Genomic DNA, 22795 nt, shown 5'->3' with positions numbered 1-22795 from the left:
TGGTAAAAATCTTTATGTCTTGGACCTTGTAAAATATACAAAATTTGACTTTACTGAATTCATGTTCATAATCTACAAAATTATATAGCTTATACACATAAACATTTAACTTAATATACATATATATTATAAAATTAAAACTCATAATGTACGGAATTATATAAATGAAGACATATAAATTTATAACGTAATACACATGCTCTGTATGTACTTATTTTAAAATATTGTGTTTATGTGTATTAATATTATGTTAAGTGTTTATGTGTCATCAACTATATAATTTTATGCATTATAAACATGAATTTTGTACTATATGAAGTTAAATTTATTTTGTATATTGGATCAATGTCCACAATATAAATTGCCCTTAATTAAGAGCAACACTATTTCTTTTTTAAAAAATAGTCAAATAAGCCTTCAAACTTTATACGAAAGTGAATTAGTCCCTTAAATTTTTAAAAGTGCAATTAAACACTTTAATTATATAAATTATAGATCAAATAAGCTCAATAAGTCATCGTTGACCGTTACTATAAGTATTGACTGTCGTGGAATATCATTAAGTACATATAAGTAATTAACTTTTAGAAAATAAAATTTAGAAAAGTATCTTTGTTTGATGCTTGAAGAAGAATTTCAATCTCAATCAGATGTAAATAGCAAATGACAGAAGAAGTGAGAAGACAGAGAGAAAGATAGCATATAATATTTTAGGTAAACCATGGTAAAATAAAAAATATAAGTTATTATTGAGAACTCAATAATAGCTTAATACCTGGGGGTCGCTATTCCTCTTACTAGGAGAATGACTCATTATATAATTTCTTACCAACAAACTAATGAATAAGTTTATTATTGGGGATGTTATTCCATTTCTAACCTATTATGCAAACTAAACATGTCATTACTCGGCTAGATCTATCCTTGAAATTTGTCTACATAGTGCAGTGATATGGAATTTTTAATTTTTTTTTTTAATGTCACATAGCTTGAAAGCTAAAGGCTATCAGAATGGCAACCTTTGAGAATTGAGATAAAAATAACTTTAATATTGGTCCAATAACTCCTGATACTATTATCCTCTATATACAAAGAAAAATAAAAGTACACTGAAAATTCTCTTTTATTTATTTACTTTTTCCTTTTTTGAAATGTCCAAAAGACATCCTAATCAAGCAACTCAAGCTTATGCCTATATACTCAAAGTCGCATCCCAGATTGAGACACAGCTGGAAATAGAGAACAGACTTTTAAGTCAATTCACCTAGAGGATTCAATAATATATCATACAGAAGAAGATGGTTCAATGTCAGATCTGCCCAAATATAAATTATACAGCCTAAATTAAAACTGAGTTCTTCACTACATGCCATTCTACACTCTACTTAAAAAGACATTACAGAACACTAAATTGGGACTTCCATTTTTATAGGTTGAGTCATATTTTCTGTCGACTCATTCTGAAGCCAATCCTTGGCGCATATTAGGGCCTCTACCGTCTCAGGCCGCAAGGAGCATCTGTAACTGCTCATCTCTTTGCCGGCTGTGCAGAACACCGAGTCTGCAGGGACAGTACACACGGGAACTGTTAAGATATCACGAGCCATCTTTGAGAGCGTTGGGTACTTCTTCCTGTTTAGTTTCCACCAACCTACTACATCAAACTCGTGAACTCGGGGCAACAATGACTCCTCTAGGTATTGATCCAGCTCTGACTTTGACTGCTGGCTTGTTGTCTCCATAATGTACACATCGAAATCAGAAAACCCAAGTCCATTACCAGAGAGTCCTTCTTCCTCGGTTTTAACGGCTCCACCATTTGCTTCTTCGATATACGTAGGGGTTAGAGGCAGGGGAAGTGCTACGTATTCCATGAAGAGCTCGTGGATTCCCTCATCAACAAACTTCACGTATTTTGCAGCCTCGTCGCCATATATTTTTGAGAAGCTGAACTCGACGAGCTTCATTTTAAAGCGTGGATCCATAACTACTGCAATTGCTAAAATAAGGCAACAACTCTTCCAATAATTATCGAACATCTCTTGCATAGACTTTGTAAGGCCACTGATGAAGGGATCCTCACTGGCTGCTGCACGTGCCAATTCCAACTGTATCTTCCATGCTTCATGGAAGAATGCGTTCGTGGTTGAGATTGTTGGTGCGGTGAGAAGATTAGCAGTGTCAAAGAGGATTTTCAAGTAACCGCAGAGTGTCTCTACCTTCTTCCAGTCATCCATTGACGGGCCATCCTTGTAGTCGGGATCAGAAGTATCCAAACAAGAAAATACTTCCTTCAACTCCGATGCAGCCAATAACATCTCATATGTTGTGTTCCATTGAGTTTTGTCGTCAAGTGTGAGCACCTTTGTGCTAGGCACTTGTAGTTGATGTTTAAGCTCAAGAAACTTTTCCTCGTGGGATTCTGAAGTTTTAACGTACTTCACACTGTCTCTAACTTTCTTGATGGTTTCATGCATATACTTCAATGCATCTTCTGCAATGCTGCTTAAAGTATGAGCAAGGCAATTTCCAAGCAACAGTTGACCATTGATAATAAGAGGGTTCTTTACAGACAGTAAAGCCCTAACATTTTCTGCTGCATTATCAGTCAAAGGTTGATTGATTGTGACTGAGAACAGCTTGCCCTCCATGCTCCAGTCAGAAAGACAAGCAGCAATAGCATGGCTAAAAGCTGTATCAGAGTCGGGATATGGTTCCATGATGACATTAAAAATTTTCCTGTGAATTTTCCACTCGCTATCGATAAACTGCCCGGTTATAAACACATAGCCAACCTTGAGACATGATGACCACATGTCCAAGGTAAGGCATATCCTCCCAGGCATTCCCTCAATCACTTTCTGAATAGCTTGCTTTTCTCTAAGGTAAGTTGCCACACAATCTCCTTGGACAGTGTTGAAGCTCACCATATCAAACCGAGGTTGAAGATTACGGACAAAAGCAACAAAGCCCGGATGTTCAACCATGTGCAGGGGATACTCGTGCATAATGATCATCCTAGAAATCTCATGCCGACAGCGGTCTGGATCAAAAGCAAAGAATGGCGTACTAGCAGTTCGGTAACGCCGTTTTGGTGGTTCAGTGCTGCCCTCAAATCCAATCAATTTTGTAGGTGCACTATAGGGGCTATTATTCTGTTGACTACGAAGCAATACCGGGCAGGCACCTTTTGCAATGTGTCGTTTAAGATGACTGGTGCCAGCTACTTTAGATCCTTGACTGTAAGCAAATGATTGCTTGCACTGTTTACAGCAGGCCCTCCTACATCCATTACCAACAGTTTCAATTGTGAAATGTTCCCAAACTATTGATTTCTTTTTCCTCCGCTTGTTGGGTTGTGTTTCTAAACTGTTGGGTGGTGTTTCAATATAGTCCATTGGTGTTTCCATGGGGACTATCTCAGTGTTATCGACATTGTTGTTGAAGAGCATCTCATCATGAGGGATTAGCTCATGATGTGCCACCATCTCACCGTGTTCCACCATCTCACCGTGTGCCATCATCTCACCGTGTGCCACCATTTCATCATGCGCCACCATCTCGTCATGAGACACCATCTCATCTTGAGCCACAATCTCGTTGTGTGCCATCACCTCATCATGAGCCACCATCTCATTGTGAGCCATCATTTCATCATGGGACACCATTTCATTCTGAGTAGCCATATCATTATGCGCCACTATTTCGTTCTGAGCAACCATATCATTATGAGCCATCATTTCGTTCTGAGGAACCATATCATCATGCGCCACCATTTCGTTCTGAGCAACCATATCATTATGAGCCACCATTTCGTTCTGAGGAACCATATCATCATGCGCCACCATTTCGTTCTGAGGAACCATATCATCACGCGCCACCATTTCGTTCTGAGGAACCATATCATCATGCGCCACCATTTCGTTCTGAGGAACCATATCATCATGTGCCACCATTTCGTTCTGAGGAACCATATCATCATGCGCCACCATTTCATTTTGAGCAACCATATCATCATGCGCCACCATTTCATTTTGAGCAACCATATCATTATGAGCCACTGTTTCTTTCTGAGCAACCATATCATTATGAGACACCACTTCATTCTCATCATTCTGATCAACCATATCATCATGAGCTACCACCTCGTCATGAGCCACCATACCATTGTGTGCCACCACTTCATTGTGAGCTGCCATTTCTTCATGGGCTACAACTTCTTTGGTCTCCGTTGGAATTTCGGGAGCAGTAGGTACCACCGGGGTAGCCATCTTCAACCGAGAGGAAGAGTTCTGCTCTTGGTGCAAAATCCCCTCCAAGAGTAATAACTAGAAAGTAGTAGAGATCCTTCAAAAAAAAAAAGAGTGACAAAAGAAAGGCTTCAGAGATCTCAGAACAAAATAGCAGCAAATCACTATTGTCACTTTACTACGAGAATAAAGACATTTAGAACAACTTAAAGGAGATGAAAGGTAGAGAGCAGAGAAGTACACATTAATAAACGAAGGCTCAGGGCATATGCATATCCAACATAAAACCATGCTCAAGAAATGGTTAAAAAAAAGACAATGGATTTACTGGCTTCATTCATGAGTCATGACCATGAACCAAGATCAAGAGAAAATATAACACAAGTACACAACTGCAAGTAAATCTCCCAACAATTAGTAGCATCCACTCTTTAAACGACCGTGATACATAGTTACAAGAACTTAGTCACCACTACAGCCACAAATACATAACCACATTAAATGTTCTCTTCTTATTTTGGCAGTCCTGGTAATTTAGTGCATATACACTCAGGTGGTCTCAGTGCCAAGTTGAGCCCAAAGATATAATGTTATGGACAACTGGAAATGATTTTGTATCTAAGTGAGGCTAACTGGGCAAGTGCTTCCAAAGTCCATACAAAGGCTTATGCCAATTTTGCCACATTTGCCCACCTATAAGGATTAAAATGGACATTTTACTCCTCGGGCTAACAAGTCAGCGCTCAACAACTGTGCCTAAGCACAAGTAATAGATCTGAAAATTCAACAGAGTTGGGCTTGTACACAGAGATCCAAACAAAGCCCAGAAAAAGATCAGCATGAACACAATCAAGTGAAAGAAGGGAAGCAAAACAAACCGATCTTTAAAGATAGTAGAAATGCATTTATTTGAAAATGAACTCGATCAATCACTGGAGACATTAGCAAAAAATTATATAAAAATTATGAAAACTCAAGAAATGAAAATTAAAAAAAAAAAAAACAAACAAACAAAAGCAATTGGGTAAGAGCACCACCACATATGCACGGTCAAACCTTGGAATCGGACATGTAAATCAAGAAAATGGGTATCAAAACATCACAAAAATCTAAACTTTAGGAAAACCCAAACTCACAAGATAAACAAGGAAAAGAAACAAGGAGTCAAGAGTCCTAACCTGGCCCCCAAAGAATAGGCTCTTGGGAGAAACCCAGATCTCAAAATCCAATCTTCTCAGATACCCAAACGACGAAACGAACCCCGACTCTTCAATCTGAAGCTGAAACGGCGAACCTCAGCCCCCGGAAACACACCAGATCTAGGGTTCCGCCGGCGAGGAGAGAGAGAGGGAGGGGGGAGTGGAGGGAGAGAGAGAGAGAGAGAATTGGGCTTGAACCCGAGAAATCTACTGGACCTTACTTTTGGGGTTGGTTGGTCAGAATTGGTAAAGTGATAAGCTTGAATTGGGGTATTGTATTGAGAAGGGCAATTCTCCAAGAATTCAACTGTATTGGATATGGACTCTGAGGTCCATTTATTGCTTTTAGTGCGTGTACTCTGTGTGTTTTAGTGCGTGTTTCTTTAGGGTTATGTGGTCAATGTTTCAGGCCATGGCTTGGCTAGGGTGGGGGTTAGGTGGGTTAGCCCATTGGAATTTTATTATTTTTTATTTAATTCTTGTGGTTATGGACTCCATTTTTGGTAGGGGCCTACGTGGATAGTTGATTGGGAATGAGATTTCCTATTTTCTGGAAAATTCAATTTTAGCCCATCCATGTGAAGAAGGTAAATTTTCAATATTGCATTCCATGCCGTACTTAACAGATCTAAATCTTTCAGATCTAGCCTGGGCTTTTGGTTGGCACCAGCATTCACCAGTTTGGAAAAAAAAAAAAACTTTTACTTTTCTTTATAATTTTACCTCTTAATAGCAAAAACCCATTGGCATGGATTTTTAATTGAGTTGTTGTAAGAAGTTGAGCTAATATGGAGAGAAAAATAAAAATAAAAATTTACGGTAACCCTAATATGCTCGCTAGTAAGTCACGTCCACACGTGACTACGTGAGTACGTGACCTTTTTGATTTTTTCTTTTTCAATTGTGACAACAAATTTCAATTTAATATATTTAGTTAACGTTAAGTATCTTGTGATTTGATGACATTACTATTACTATTTCAAACGGAATATTACATGTTCGAATCTCATCCCAATCAAATATTATGCTATAGATAGGGTTAGATTGTAAACTTTATAAAAAAACATATTGAGCTAACTTTAACCAACATGGTTGGCGTGGTGGTTCAGCACCCCGTCCCTTAAGCATGAGGTTGGGGTTCGATCCCCACCCAAGTGAATGGAGCAAACCATTTGGCCGTCCCCTACCACTTAATGTGCTGACCGTTGGGACGGAAGTTAGTCTTCTACTAGCTGTCGGCATATTGAGCTAACTTTTCTCTCTCATCTCTCTTATATCATCCACCTAAATCAAAATATGACAAAACCAATGAGAGTACTCTAATATGCATCTCCTAATATGATATTGCTTGAATTTGAGCAAATAATTGCCCATTTAATAGCTTGTGTATATATATAGCAATTTTGTCATCTTTGTATAAAAAGAAAACATAATATAATTGTTTTGAATTACACATTATTGAAAATTTTTTTGTGGACGACATTGGCAGTATAGTATATATTGTTATTGTAAATTTTTATACTTATTTTACATCACTAATGAAGTAAATTATCTAGAATTATAGCTTTTTAGTGCTTTATTTCAGAATTACTAGAGTAAAATATTCAGAACCTTAGTACTTCATAGATTATAAGATATTTCTAAAGTATGTATGTATATATTAAATATGCTTTCTTTTAAGTGTATTTTCATGAGTGTTTGATTTGTGGGCATGTTTTATTAGTTGTGTATTTTTACCTAACAGTTGGACTGTATAATGTGTTAAGAGCTATAATTCTACCTAAACATGTTATAGTTAGAATTCTTAGAGTAAGATAATGTTGTTTGCAAATAAGATGGTAATTGGATGAAAACTGTATAGATTGGAATAGTTGGATAAGCTAATTTATTTATTAACATTTAAAAAACATTTAATTCGTATATGCAAAACCTACATAAAAACATACAAAAAAACATTTACAATTGTGCCCTATACAATTACAACTATCATGTTTTGTAGTGTCTATGGTTGTCAATTTTTCCCAAAATACTTGTTGTCCTATTACCAATGAATTCATACACAACTAAAATAAAAATTCGTAAAGCACCTAAGTAAAAATCATATATTCGTTTATCAGTATGTCTGCAAGAATATTATTTAAACATTTAATAACAAATAAAGTATCAATTGTCTAACATTTTACTTGTGATATTGTCAAACCCAACAATTCAGTACATTCCCTGCCCAAAATTAGGAATGGTGCGTACCTTTCACATAAAAAAACCTCTTAATTTCATCCTATACCTCCAAAATACCCTACTGTCAACTCCTATTACATTCATTACATCTATGCAAATCATCTTTTGGTATACGTTTTTTGTTACAACCTGAAAACTTGCAAAAAAGATACACCAATCCTGATCGCTCGCTATACCAACAATCATTGCAGGAACCTATAAACCACCATAGTGCAGAAAATAGTGTATGAACAGTGTAAAAAAAAAAAGAATTAGTTCAGGGTGTAAGATAAATCACTGTGTATATAAAAAGAATACAAACATCATTCAACGTTATTCAAAAACTTCTTCAACAAAAATCCACAAATACTTACCAAAAAAACAATAGTCATCAAAATAAATTCAAACATCTTTCAACACTACTTAAAAACTGTTTCATCAGAATTTCAAAAGTAGTCCACTAAATAATCCAAAACCTTTTGCAATTTCAAGGTTTCTCGAACTTTACAATAGATTTTGTCTTCTTCCCCACATTTGATGAAAATTAATCATCCAAGGAACGCTTAATGTTGTGGTTGGAAGATCCAGATTCAATAATATCGTACAAAAAACTTGCGTGTGAAATTTCTCACATCTCAACAATAGAATATGTCTCATTCTCAATTTGTTCCTGCAAAGAAAAGAAATGAGGTTGAAACCAAATCCAATGTATGAGATTATTTTGAAAGTATCAAATATCGTGTTGTTATGGTTATTAAAGCAAAGTGCAATTATCGATGTCTCGAGCGCTGCGGCTTAGCCAAGTCGCGAGACCACGTAGCGATGTGGTGTCTCGACCCTGCCCAGCCTCGAGACATCGATGTCTCGAGCGCTACGGCTTAGCCAAGCCGCGAGACCACGTATGGAAAAATCGCTCAGAGTTTTGGCATAGCTTAGCCCAGCCAATTTTCCGGACGACATTCGTATTCGTGCCCGTAAGTGCTTACGTACACGAGTCAAGCCTTTTCAAGCTCATTTTGAGATTTGATTTGCACCCCCCTACGCGCGAGAGAGAGCTTCTATGCCATACAAGTCAATTAGCCTTAAAAAGCTTCTTGTATATATTGGGTGAAATCCTCTTCCCAAACCAATGTGGGACAAATGCTTTCCTTAAGGCTTTTCCCACACTTTTTTCCATCTCAATGGGTCTATTTTGAGAACCAATTTCTCATTCACCCATTATTCATTTTGAGCGTATAATATATCGATCTCTTCGTCTCACTACGAAAAATCCGAATCCACTTTGACTCGACCCAAAGCGGATGTGGACCCTACATATATTTATACCACAAAATGGCCACTTAAAATGTCATTTATGCCATTTTTCCAACAAACTTTCCATTTGGGAGTACAACTTGGTGCCACTAGACCACAAGGTCTTGACGGCTAAATGGATATCTAGTCAAAAACTTTTTCTAAAAAAAAATTCAAAATTTACGTATACTTTTATTTTTTACTTTAATATTTAATTGATCTTAGTATCGTTGAATTACTGTAATTTAAAATTTTTGCAGCCATGAACAAAAAATGTAGTAGAGTTCTACTATAAGGACTCCCAAAATCTACTCCATAAATTAAACTCATTGATATGGCAAGCATGGATAGAACATTTTTATTTTGTGGGTTGAGAAAAATTTGTCTACATCCAATATTTGTGAAAGAATATAAAAATTTGAAAGTAGAATTTGGAAATACTAAGTATTATTTTTCAAAAATGTATTCCGTATTACATTATTCAGTGCTTTCTTTTTATTCTTCCAAATAAATAGGGACGCGTTGTTTTATACTTTTATGCACTTTATCATTTTTCCCGCGTAACTTTAAAAAGGAATCTTATACCGCCATTCTCCCTCTGGCCTCTACCATTCGATCTGATTATAAGAAAGCTAAAAACAGTGCTAAATAATCCATCTCATTTCTTCTTCTATTTCTCCTTTCTTCCAACTTTCTCAAACCCTCTCCCCTGCAAATCCGAACCCAACATAATCATCATCATCATCATCGGCTATGGCTTTCGCTGCTGCAACTAGTTTAATGGACATCCTACACCACAACTTCCTCCAATCCAAACCGCTATTCACTCTCCGCACCAAAATGAGGGTCAGATCTCTTTACCGAAATATTTGTTTTGTGCAAACCCTCCTTGAAGATGATCCCAATGTGGGCATGTATGATGAGGAGGCGATGAACGTTTTGGAGGCAAGAATTAGAGATGTTTATGTGGAATTAAGGTTCCAAATTGAACTGCAATTGACATTGCTTCAGCTTGGGAAAGCGATGAAGATTAGGCTTGAATCTGCTCAGGAGCTTCTTCCAATCGTGAATTGGGGAATCCAGGACATGGAATCTGTGGATCTCGATTCTTTGTATGGCAGACTAAGGAAACACTTCTCACTGCCGGTGCCGTACATGCCTGTTCATATAAGAAAAAGGGTCACATCTCTTTGCAAAATGCTTGAGCTTCGCTTGGTTGAAAAATGCAGCAATTTCATAGGTGAAAAAGACGACCATTTCCCAATACAATTGAAAACGGTTACTGTATATGTCAAGGATGTTCCAGCACGGAGTTTGCCTACTCAACAAATCTTAGAAACCTTGCTTGAAGCAAAAAGTCTAATCATAGAAGAACTGAGAGCCTCTTATATCAGAAAATACACGAAGCAAAGGATAGAGGCTCGACAAAGGCTTCGTCGAATCTTCTCTCAAGGCATCAAACACTCAGGTAGCATCAAGAAAGAGCTACTGAAGATTAAGAATGAGTTCAATCAGTCCAGAAATTCTAAAATGCTGGATAGTATGCTTGGTGGTTCAGGATGTGAGGACACTACAGTTGGTGACTTGCTGCAAAATACCTTGAAGTCTACAACCAAAATTGTGGGATGCAATGAGGATTTCAACGCGATAATGGACAAGTTGAAGCGGAATTCCTTGGAGCGAGTAATTGTCTCAATTGTGGGAATGGGAGGCATTGGCAAAACCACCTTAGCTAGATGTGTTTATGAGGATGCAACAATAATTTCTCATTTTGATTGTCGAGCATGGGTTAGTATCTCACAGGAGTATAATCCAAGACAAGTGTTCCGACACATTCTGCGTTCTCTTGCCTCATGTAATGGTAAAATCTGTGAAGATAGTAATGATGAACTAGCTGAGCAGATATACAAATGTCTAAAGCGGCGAAGGTACTTGATCGTCATAGATGACATATGGAGTAAAGATGTTTGGAGTGATTTGTTGAAATGCTTTCCAGAAGATAACAATGGAAGTCGAATGTTGTTGACCACTCGAGATAAAAATGTAGCTGAGTATGCAAGCACGGGGAGCAATTCTTATCATAACATGCGTTTCTTGGATTCTCATGAAAGTTGGAGCCTTTTTCACCATGAAGTCTATGAGAAAATAGCTTTCTCCCCTCAATTTGAAAGTATTAGTAGAGATGTAGTAGAGAAGTGCAAAGGATTACCTCTTGCAATTATTGTGACTGCTGGACTTCTCTCAAAATCCAAGCAAACCTTGAGTGAATGGGAGCATATTGCAAAAAATGTTAGTGCACTTAGTCTAGAAGATCAACAATTTGCAGACATCCTCAGTTTGAGTTACACCTTCCTACCTTACCACCTTAAACCTTGTTTTTTGTCGTTTGGAATTTTTCCAAAAGGCTCTAAGATTCCACTAGACGAGATTGTTCATTTTTGGCTTTCAGAGGGGTTTCTAAAGGTTGTGAAGTCTAAGAGCTTGGAAGATGTGGCAAAGGAGTATATACAAGACCTTATAGATAGAAATCTTGTTCAAGTTTATAGTGAGAGGTGTGGAGAAATCAAGGAATGCCAAATGCATGATGTCTTGCTTGAGTTGGTCTTAAGAGAAGCCGAAAGAGAGAATCTTTTGTATAAGAAGGAAGATGGTGCCATGTTTCTGAAGCATAGGAGAAAACCAACAGAGGAAGATGGTGCCATGTCACTGAAGCATAGGAGAAAACCAACAAACTATTCTCGTAATGCTCAACAATGGATTACCCAATTAAGAATTTCGGCTCTTTGGTTTAGTGATCACATTTTCTTCAAGCTCCCCTCAGCTGTAAATTTTAAGCTGCTAAGGGTATTGGTATTGTCTGAAATTGACAACACCAGCACACTCAGACAGATTATGAGTCTTGTTCATTTGAGAATCTTAAGATTCCAAACTCCTTTGCTTATTTGCGATCTACCCTGGTTCATGCTATCAAATCTAAAGATATTAGTAGTTGGTGCACAGATAGAGTGTGAAGAAAACCTAGTTGGTGCACAGATAGAGTGTGAAGAAAACCTCTTTGGAATTTGGAGATTACCTCAATTAAGGCATCTCTGTTTTGATGGCATTTATTGTCGAGTTCCTCCGAGATCAATTCAAGAGAACTTGCAGACTATTTGTTGGTTGGATTGCAGGAGTTGTACAAAGGAGTTGTTTATGAGAGCACCAAATCTAATGGATCTTGGAGTTCATGGCTTGGAGGATATCCCAGAATGCAAAGAATTCAATTGGTTTAAAAATCTTGCCTACTTGTATAAACTCCAGAAGCTAAAGATTCGTGAAAACATCATTTGTTGGGGTTTCAGAACAACTGACTCTTTGGAGATGTTGAGCTTGGAAAATTTTCTGCCAAATCTTAAGACACTAAAACTCGTTGAAACAAAACTAGACTGGAAGGATATGGATGTTATTGGTAAATTGCCCAAGCTTGAAGTTCTTAAGCTGAAGAATGCTGTTGATGGCCCAAAATGGGAATCTAGAGATGGGGGATTTCGTCGATTAAAACACTTGCTCATACATGAATCACATCTAAGGTACTGGGAAGCAACCGGCGATCATTTTCCCAACCTTGAATGTCTAGTCCTACGCGAGTGTTATATGTTGGAAGAGATTCCCAGCAATTTTGCAGATATTGCCACTCTCCAATTAATCGAGTTAAGTCAATGTTCAGACTCCAGCATCACTTCTGCTGAGTGCATTCGACAAGAGCAACAAAATTATGGGAATGATGCATTCGTTCTTCGTTATGACAGGTTTCTACCTCTGTCTCTCAACAACATTGGACATATGTATCTGGGGTTGAAATTATAATTGTGGTTCTTTCTAGTCTGATTATCCTTTGAGATGTTTTAAAGAATTTTTAAAATGTTCTAATGCAGAATCATCAGATTTGAGGAAGGGAAGTGCCGTGGGATAGTAATCCGCATACTGTGAAAAATTGGAATTGGGAAGTGCTGTGCATATGGTGAAAATTCATTTTAGCAGACCTCATTCGTGAATTACCAGTACTTCATTTAATACAATAGCATCGTTGATTCATTATTGATATGTGGCTAGAAGAGATTGTTTATTTTTGAATTTTAGATTGATTTTTATCGGTTATGAGTTCTAAAAGCTTTGAAGATTTGGCTATGAAGCCTATCTTATTGATAAGAATCTTGTTCATGTTAGGAGTATACTGTTGGTTCATTATTAATATTTGACTAAATGGGATTGCTTATTTTTTAATTTCGGAGGGATTTCTATTGGTTTTGAAGTCTGAGATTGTTTATTTTTTTAATTTTAGAGAGATTTCTATTGGTTGTGAAGTCTAAGAGCTTTGAAGATGGAGTCTATATAAGATCATATTAATAAGAATCTTGTTCAAGTTGGAAACGTTGAGTATACTGTTGATTCATTATTGATAATCCATTGTGAATTCTAAGAACTTTGAAGATTTGGCTATGGAGTCTATGTAAAATTTTATTGATAAGAATCTTGTTCGAGTTGGAAATGTTGAGTATATGTAAGTTTTTTTGTAAGGCTCGCAAAGGTGAACAAATGTTGATAGACATGTTGCCTGGTTTTGTCTTTAAATTTGATATTTCATGTTGAAAAGTTCAACATTATAATAACTCAGTGCACTCTAGCCTAAATTTTTTTTTTTGAGTACTTTGTTACAATATAGTATCTGTTCATAACTACTTTCTCAACCTACTGAAGTACAAAGAGTCAACAGTTGCTGGGGCTCGAACCCACTCCCATCATCCATGTGGGAGTATTAACCGGGACACCGAATGCCACCAGACCACAAGGTCTTTGGCCACTCTAGCCTAAATTAAGAAGAGAAGATCTAAACTTCCTTCGACAAGGGATCAGTTGATATAGTGCATAAAGAGAGAATTCGTCAGAGCAATCATGACATATCATTGGGCTATTTGGTTGAAAAGAAAGATAGTAGTTGAGAGTTTCTCTCGCCACTAAAAAAAAAAAAGGCATTGTCATCTTGTCGCAACATTTGACAAGAATAAGCAGAGAATAAAATATTTTCAAATGATTAGTTATTGCAAAATACCATGGGACACACAGAAGTGTGTTGAAAGCGATCCTGGAAATATTTCAATGTATTTATTGATAAAATTAAAGGCAACTAATTGCAAATAAACACACCAGTTAAGTCAGATGACAATCACACTTTGCCTTAGAAGACCGCAATGGCAATCTACCAAATGATGGCTAACTAAAGCATACGTAAATAGTAAATACTTAGCTCAACTGAGTACGTGGTTGCTAGGCAATCTACCACGGCCAAGCTCACATTATACACACTAAAAGATGTCTGGGTTGAATCGCCCCGGCATGGAGTTACTTTGTTGTGCTTGTTTGAGGTGCATTGCAAGGGCGTAGTTGTTAACCTGATGGGGACGCAATAATATCAAGAGTGAGCCCTATTTATAACAAATACAGAGTAAAAAGTTTTCAAAGTTCACTGAGAGGGCATTAGATAACAAAGGGTTCTTTAAAAATTCTCAGGGTTGGGTTATGATTTTACCTCGAGAGTCCTAAGCTGCTCTTGGTATTGAGCCAAGAGCTGCTTCAAATGGTTCACTTCTTGGCCTCTTTCCTCGAATTCTTTCTGCCGCTCATGTTGTATGGAAACAGCCCGTTTCAAAATATTATTCTCCTGTAATAAGGCTTCAAGCTGTTGTTTCAGTATCAGGTTCTCCTGAAGTTAAGAAGAGACAAACTTTAGATGAAAATAGTTTTGCAGAGGAAAACGTTTGTGACAAATGCTATATGACGGTAATTTAGAAGAGCACAGCAACCGGAATATAATTCCATACTAACAAACAACCTGCTGGAAACTCTGAGTGGCTGTTTCAGATGCATTCGCATAAATGGACTTCTCAAAAACCTCAAGAGCTCGTGAAGCACGGGCTTTAGCATCATCTATATTGGAGGCCATCGTCATTTCTCTAACAAAAATATCAACAAATTTTTCCCTATTGATGGGAGGTTGTTTATTTGCAGATGGTTGCTCTTGAGGTGTGCCATCATCCCCATTACTTGTTGAGTTACCTGCACAAGTAAAATGTCTACTTGAACAACAAGTTGGTGCAGAAGGCAAAACAATTTCAAGAAAGTATCCATGTGCAGTTTCACTGGTGATTATGAATGCCCACTTAAAGAATGAACATAGAATCCCAACTTACATTCAACATAAAACACAAATAAATAAACAAATAATGCACTACATATTCTATTTTGTTATGGTCTACTAGACACATGACCCCCCCCCCCCCCCCCAATTGCCCCCTTAAATAGCCAACTATCAAGCAGTGCAAGATTAATAGCAGAGCATCGATGGTAAACTGAACAGACTAAAGTTAGGGCATGATGGTGTAGGGAATAGGGAGTAATATTAACCAGAAACATGATTAATACAATAAACATCTAAAATATAATTGATTAAAAAAAATACAAAATCACTTCAGGTGTGATGATTTGTCCAAAATGTGATTTTATAACCCTGAAATTATTTTTGCAAGCATGACTGGGCAAGCCAGGAGAGTACAATCAGCAATTGTTATACCATGGACTAAGGTTCATATTGCATTGTGAACCCTAATCCAAAAATTATGTGTCTACAGTTAATGCATTATGTACCTACAATTAACAGTTTTTGTATCTCTAAACAAATTGAAGGCACATAACATGGTAATTACAGATACATATACAGATTATGTTAACGGCATGTACAGAATATGTTAATGGCATTATTTGTCTACCATTAACATATTATGTACCTGCAGTTAACAGTTTATGTGTTTTTAGTTATCATGTTATGTGTTTGTAATTACATGTTATGTGCCTTCAATTTGTTTACAGGTACAAAAACTATTAACAGCAGGTATGTGTCAATTGCAGACACATAATCTTAAGGTTATTTTTGGACCAAGGTCCACAATGCACCATGGTATAATTTGCCTACAATCAGCATCAACATATACAAAAATAATTGGTCATGCTAGCCAATGCCTGCAAGCCACCAACTGGAATAGATCTAAATCCTAAGTCAAAGAATTGCGGAAATTGTCCATCAAACAATAATAAGATATCAGAAAACAACAGCTCATGTCTGCTCATCTTAGGTTAGGGAAAACATGAAAAAAATGTACTAATTCTAACCCATGTTTTCTTCAGCTTAACATTGACAAATTCACAGTTCTAATTCTTATATTGAAAAATATTATGCCCAGTAAAACTGAGAAGTCCAATCTGCATAGAAACAAACACAAGGGATGCACAAATACAAAACCAAAAATTTCCTATTGTAGTATTGTTAAAGGATTGTAATTCAAATATAATCCCAAATATCACAGACAAGAAAGAAGATATAAATCCACAACTGAAAAACACTTAACACTAAATCAGGAATAAATCAGGAAAAAAATGCACCTTGATTTAAAATCTGTGTGCTGGCCTCCAAGCTAGCATCAGGATTCCCTGTAGCTGAGCCCATATTCTCACCAGACCCCAAGAAAAGCTCATTTAGGCTTTTGATAGCAGAATCAAGATCATTACCACATTCGTGAAGTGCCTTTTCCAGCAACTGCAAAATAACTAAATCAATAAAGATCAAAAGGTAAATGGGCTAAAGGGATTAAGCACCCAACAATCCACAATCAGAAATGGAATTGAAAGTTTTCTCAGAACAACCGTAAAGTATGCTAACTTGAGATAATAACATGTTGACTTGTTAGTTGTTACAAGATTGTTTACTATTTTGTACAACAAATTACCAAGGAATGATTTTGGAAGAGAAACAAAGAAAGAAAAACAAAACTGATGAAATAAGCACATTCTTTCATACCTACCCATTTCTAGCATAACTACAGGGAGAAAAGGAAACACATTTATTTAAATTAAAAAGTTAAATCTACATGCATTACCGCAATCTTTCCTGCCAAACTTAAAACATCATCAGTTGGAATGAATTACAGCAATCTATTGTTCCCAGACTTCAGCATCATCAGTAGGTGGTAATGTGGAATGGGTGAGGCCACTAAGTGATATGGGAACCTAAATGAGGGCTCCTTTTTCTGTCTAATATTTCCTTATCTCACACTCACTGTCCATTCATGCAACTTTACGAACTTAACTATGCATCCTAATCAACTCGAGTGGACTTATGTAAATTGGCAGAAAATTTTACAGAGCATTTTTACAATATGTAACATAAGTGTATTCTTTCCTCTGCAATAAATTTAAACTTCCATACATAATTACACAGCAATTCCCTGAACAGAGCTAAAGTATATGTATGCTTACATAGATTCTATTTACACGGATGAATAAACCTCTGAACAGTCTTAAACACATAAGCTACTACAATAGATAGGTAAATTAAGTTGGACTTAGTTCACTTATGAATTTCATGTGGTAGTATTAGTATATATTGAACAAATCCTTTTGTAGCTTTTAGAATACAAGGCACATAATTCACCAAGCATACACAAAAAATGGTATCAGAATTGCAACTTTCTGCAGCATTATGTTAGGCTAGTATTCATAGTATTACTGGTAATCAAGTCAAAACTTGCACTTCATAACAACTTCATATAATATATGAAAAAAAAGTATAATATGATGAACTCCAATACACTATAGACTGATATAGCTCATATAACTCACTAGTTCATAATCAGAATATGATAAAACAAGCATAAATTAACATAAAAGTCATGTGATGCCAACAGTGCCAGTTGAATAATTAATGTGAAACAATGAAACCATATACTTCCAGTCCAAGAATTTGAGTGATATATATATATACTCCGTGTGTGTGTGTTTGTGTATATATATCCAATTTGCAGTTTTAGAGCATTGACAGCCAAATTTTTGATTATTAGAATACCAATAAGCCATTCCCAACTCCAATACAACAATTCGGAATAGCTAAAAACATAAAGTTTGAATTTAAAAAAAAAAAAAAAAAACCAGAAAAATAAAGTCTTGATAAGGATAAATTAAACCAAGACCTCTTTGTCCATGCTAGGGAAGCGAGCAACCAAATAACCAAGCGGCGTTGAAACCGATGTCCAGGAAGCAGCCGAGAATAAATTGGCGGCGGCGGCGGACCTCGGCGGAGAGAAAGACGAGCAGCGGATCCTTTTCGCGCTCGGAGGGGACGACGGAGATCCTGCTGACGACGGCGACGATGACGGCAAATCCTCGAAGATGCTTGATCTCTTGCCGCACACTATGGCAGACATGTTGTGGATATTCCACCACCACAAAACCTTCACAACAACAACAATTCCTGACTCGCCGTTCCACCGCTCATGCAGATCAAATCCCACACCAATTCGGTCACAGCAAAAAACATCCAAGATCCGATCAATCAATCCATCAATTAATCAATCCAAACTCGCCACCACACCCCCACAACCCCCGACGAATTCCCAATTCCAATCAAACTACAACTATCTATCTATCTATCTATTAACAAACATATACACAAACACACGCATACGTGATTACGTATACACCAACCAAATACACAACGACTATTGATTTCTCTCTACGATTGAGAATGAAATGAGAGATTTTGAGGAAGTGAGGGTTTATTAATCTGCTATATACCTGAAACTTTTTTACTTTTTCTTTTACGGAAGAAATTATTTGCACAAAAAAAATTAAATTTAAAATTCTGGGAATTGACCTATAGTGTTCTGCCACGTTTATGGGATGGCTTTATCGAGTCGGAGAGGGAAAGGGATACGTGGCCGGAGAATCGGAGATTCCCGCCGCCTCTTTTTCTCTGTTTGCTTATCCTTTTCTTTCTTTCTTGGTAATTGTCCACACAAACAAAACTCTATCCCAAAATTACAATCTCACCCTCCCACTCTTCAAATTTCCACTCTACTCTAACCTCTTGAAACTTTTTTTTTTTTTTTTAAACTCGATTTACGTAAATCGTGGTCATGCCACATCCACACAATCAGTTAAAAGCAATCACATTATATAAAAGTAAAATTTATACAATGTAACTCTTAAGTAGTGGGTGCAAATTTCCTTCAGTAAATTTTCACTCTAACCTCTCAAAACTTTTTGTCAGATACAACAAAAAACGCAAATTTATATTTATATAAATCATGGTCATATCACATTATAGGATCGCAACCATGTCATGTCTCACTGCCTTGAACAGCCATTTAACCCGAGGTACACCTACGAGAGGAGGGGCGTCACCTACATAATTTAATGATTTATGTACATAAATTCACTAATAAACTAAATATCAACAGATTTAAGTGATTTACCTATGAATTTTTCATAGATAAACTTGATTTTATTTTCTTGTATTGTTTGTTGTCACTTGAAAATTTGTAAGTTCTATTGAATTTAATTGTTAAAGTATAAATTTTAACTTCATAAATGTACAAATAATATATAGTTAACAATTCTACAAAAAAGTAATAACCTTAAATTTTTAAAAAGTGCAATTTATATTTTATAATTTCAAACCATTTTTAAGAATATGAATTTAAATTTTTTAATAAATTAAGTGGGTTGGTACGAGGGTGATGATTTTCATCCACTTATCCTATCCTACTATAAGAATATCTTTAAATCTTCAGGAGTACAGGATGTGGCTACTTTCCCGAATTTGCCACCTCGAGTGTTTTCTGACCAGAATGCCGCTCTTTTCATTCCTTTCACTGCGGAGGAAGTTAAATCAACTCTTTTCTCCATGTTTCCTGATAAGGCGCTTGGACCGAATGGGATGAATCCCGGTTTCTACCAACATTTCTGGGATGTGGTCGGTAAGGATGTTATTGATTTTGTTTTACACCGTTTACACTTGGGTTCTTTCCCTAGTAATTTGAATGATGCGAACATAGTGTTAATCCCCAAGAAGAATCCCTAGAGGCTGTAACGGATCTCAGGCCTATTGCGTTATGCAATGTAGTCTATAAAGTTATGGCAAAGATGATTGCGAACCGGATGAAACCTATCATGACTACAGTGATTTCAGAATCGCAAAGTACTTTTATCCCGAATAGGCTTTAGAAGTGGGACACTACTTGAACCGTAAGCAGCTGGGAAAGGTGGGGTGGGCTGCGTTGAAACTGGATATGGCAAAAGCCTATGACTGCATGGAATGGGCCTTCCTCCGTAAGATGATGGAGGCTTTGGGTTTTGATGCTAAGTGGATTGAGTTGATTATGTTGTGTGTGACCACTGTCTGGTATAACATTCTGATTAATGGCTCTAGTGGCAGTTCTATTATTCCCACCCGGGGTCTCAAACAAGGGGATCCGCTTTCTCCTTATTTGTTCATTATTTCTGCTGAAGGCTTGTCACAATTGATTCAGTAGGCATAGATTACGGGTTGCATTCATGGTTGTAGAGTTGCCCGGGGAGCCCCTGCAGTATCACATTTATTCTTTGCTGACGATAGCCTTTTATTTTTTAAGGCTAATTTGCATGAAGCTGCAGTGGTGAAGGATTGCCTACGGCGATATGAGCTACTTTCAGGTCAAGCTGTCAATTATCATAAATCTAGTGTTTGCTTTAGTATAAATACTGATGTCAATGACCGGTTTGGTGTGGCAAATTCTCTTGGTGTGGTTCAGGCGTCTGATTTTGGCAAATACTTGGGTCTTCCATCTTTTGTGGGTCGTAATAAGAGGAGAGTTTTTGCTTATATTGAGGATAAAATTAGGCAGAGGATTGGTTCGTGGAATAAGAAGTTATTATCTCGTGCAGGTAAGGAAATCCTTTTGAATTAAAGAGTGTGGCCCAATCTATGCCAACCTTTTCTATGAGTGTTTTCTTACTTCCTGATTCTCTATGTGTGGCTCTGGAGCGTTTGATGAATAGATTCTGGTGGGGTTCAGGAGATGATAACGAAAGGGGTATTCATTGGTTGTCGTGGAAACGAATGTGTACGTCGAAGTGTTCTGGTGGGTTGGGGTTAAGGATTTACGAGCTTTTAATCTGGCTCTATTGGGCAAATAAGGATGGCATTTTTAACTAATCCAGCTTCCTTAATGGCTAGAGTGTATAAAGCTAGGTACTTTCCTAATTCCTCGTTTGTTAACGCCGTCATAGGGGCTAACCCAAGTGCCTGCTGGAGAGGTATTTTTGCGGCAAATGATTTAATTTGCGGGGGAATTCGCAAGCGGATTGCGGGGAACACGTGTGTGGCCAATAATGAAGGCTGCCAGATGCCGTCCATTTGTCAACGATCCGTGATTCCTACACCAATATAAATAGGGTGCCTCCCCTCACCTTAAAGGGCATTCCTTGGTTCACAACCTCCCGTCTAGCTGAATGTTTTGAGCCTTCTCTCTCGTGCTGGCACGCTAGGGTTCGAGTCCTGTTCGTTACTTATTTAGTTCTATTTTATTTATTATTTTCCTAGCTTGTTTATTTATTCATTATTTGGGCCACCAATTGGATCTCATCATTTCCCCTTCAATTTGCCTTTATAAAATTTGTGAAGTTGTATGTCTCTTGTTTGTACTCGTGTTTTCTCTAACGAAAGTTTTATTTTGATATACCCTAAATTCAATAGTTTATCGCTCTCATATATTCGCTCATCGAACAAAAATCATTCACTCATCTAATTGCATATATTGATTTTAAATTTGTTTCTTGCATTCTCCATTGATATACTGTCAATTACAAAATTGTTATTGTTTCAACTAATACTTAAATTCAACGTGCAGGTTATTCGATTCATTTGCATATTTGTCTTAAACCCTCAAATTGTGAATTGTACTCTTTGATTTTGCCTAGTAAGTATATTTATTGAATTTGTATTAGGTTGCTAAAATTTCTTTAATAGCTTTGATTTTTGCTTTTGCCTTATATCTTAACTTCAACTCTTTGATCAATTACATGTAATTTAAAAGTGAACCTAATATATATGCGTGAGATCTCATTTGGTTCATGCAATGTTGTAGTTTTTAGAAATACATTTGTTGAAAATTAACATGAAAATAACATATGTGTGATTATTTAGATCATGTTAACATGTATTTGGATTCTCTTAATTGAAGAGATGAATTTCATATATTGGTATATTAAAAAGGGTTATTGGTGATTGAGAAAGTAATTATCAAAATATATCTGTAGTTATGAAATTGGAATTTGGGAAGCCTTTATCTCACATCGGAAATAAATGTATGTGAATTAGAATTAGAATATAAATATATTTTTACATTTTGGAGGGGTGGAATATTTTCCTATAACATCTGTGTGCTAGGGTTTTCTATTACACTCGAATATTTTCCTATAACATCTGTGTGCTATAGGTGCATTTATTGGGAGATCAACATCTTTATTAGAAGTTAATTATGGAGTACAATTCTTATTGTTTGAATATTGTGTTTGTGTGTGTGTGTGTACTTGAGCTCCCAGCCCGGCCCGGCCCTGAGGGGGGTACAGGGTGGGCACTTGCCCAGGGCCTATCTCTATAGGGGGCACATATGTCATAAGATATACGGAGTATTATATATATAGTATATATTACTTATTATATATTAAATTATAATAGGGTTGAAGACTGAAAGAGACGTTGTCTCATAGCTAGGGATGGCATTTCAACCCGCCCCGACGGGGAAAATCGATCCCCACCTCGACGGGGGCGGGTTCGGGGAATTAATTCGGGGAAAACCGATCCCTGATCCCCACCTCGTCCCTGATTCCCCATATATATATATATATATATATATATATATATATATATATATATATATATATATATATATATATATATATATATATATATATATATATATATATATA

At 36.7% G+C, this 22795-nt stretch overlaps 3 protein-coding genes across 3 annotated transcripts; 1 reads left to right on the top strand and 2 right to left on the bottom strand.

Moving 5' to 3' along the window:
- Positions 1–1105: 1105 nt before the first annotated feature.
- LOC116001892 (zinc finger BED domain-containing protein DAYSLEEPER-like) lies at positions 1106–5753 on the bottom strand. Its single transcript, XM_031241838.1, has 2 exons — positions 5429–5753; positions 1106–4347 (listed from the first exon to the last, which is right to left on the bottom strand). The coding sequence occupies exon 2, from the start codon at positions 4269–4271 to the stop codon at positions 1407–1409; it is 2865 nt and encodes a 954-aa protein (XP_031097698.1). The 5' UTR covers positions 4272–4347; positions 5429–5753; the 3' UTR covers positions 1106–1406.
- Positions 5754–9712: 3959 nt separating this feature from the next.
- On the top strand, positions 9713–12805 carry LOC116002344 (disease resistance protein RPP13-like). The gene has a single exon (XM_031242457.1). It carries the CDS (start codon positions 9713–9715, stop codon positions 12803–12805), a length of 3093 nt encoding a protein of 1030 aa, XP_031098317.1.
- Positions 12806–14073: 1268 nt separating this feature from the next.
- LOC116002171 lies at positions 14074–18794 on the bottom strand. Its single transcript, XM_031242234.1, has 5 exons — positions 18016–18794; positions 16433–16586; positions 14829–15052; positions 14526–14699; positions 14074–14388 (listed from the first exon to the last, which is right to left on the bottom strand). The coding sequence occupies exons 1-5, from the start codon at positions 18247–18249 to the stop codon at positions 14302–14304; spliced, it is 873 nt and encodes a 290-aa protein (XP_031098094.1). The 5' UTR covers positions 18250–18794; the 3' UTR covers positions 14074–14301.
- Positions 18795–22795: the final 4001 nt, after the last annotated feature.

The sequence above is a fragment of the Ipomoea triloba genome, chromosome 13 (assembly GCF_003576645.1).
Source record: "Ipomoea triloba cultivar NCNSP0323 chromosome 13, ASM357664v1".
Taxonomy (NCBI): domain Eukaryota; kingdom Viridiplantae; phylum Streptophyta; class Magnoliopsida; order Solanales; family Convolvulaceae; genus Ipomoea; species Ipomoea triloba.
The sequence above is the reverse complement of the archived record's forward strand: the minus strand, read 5'-3'. Positions and strand labels throughout refer to the sequence as shown.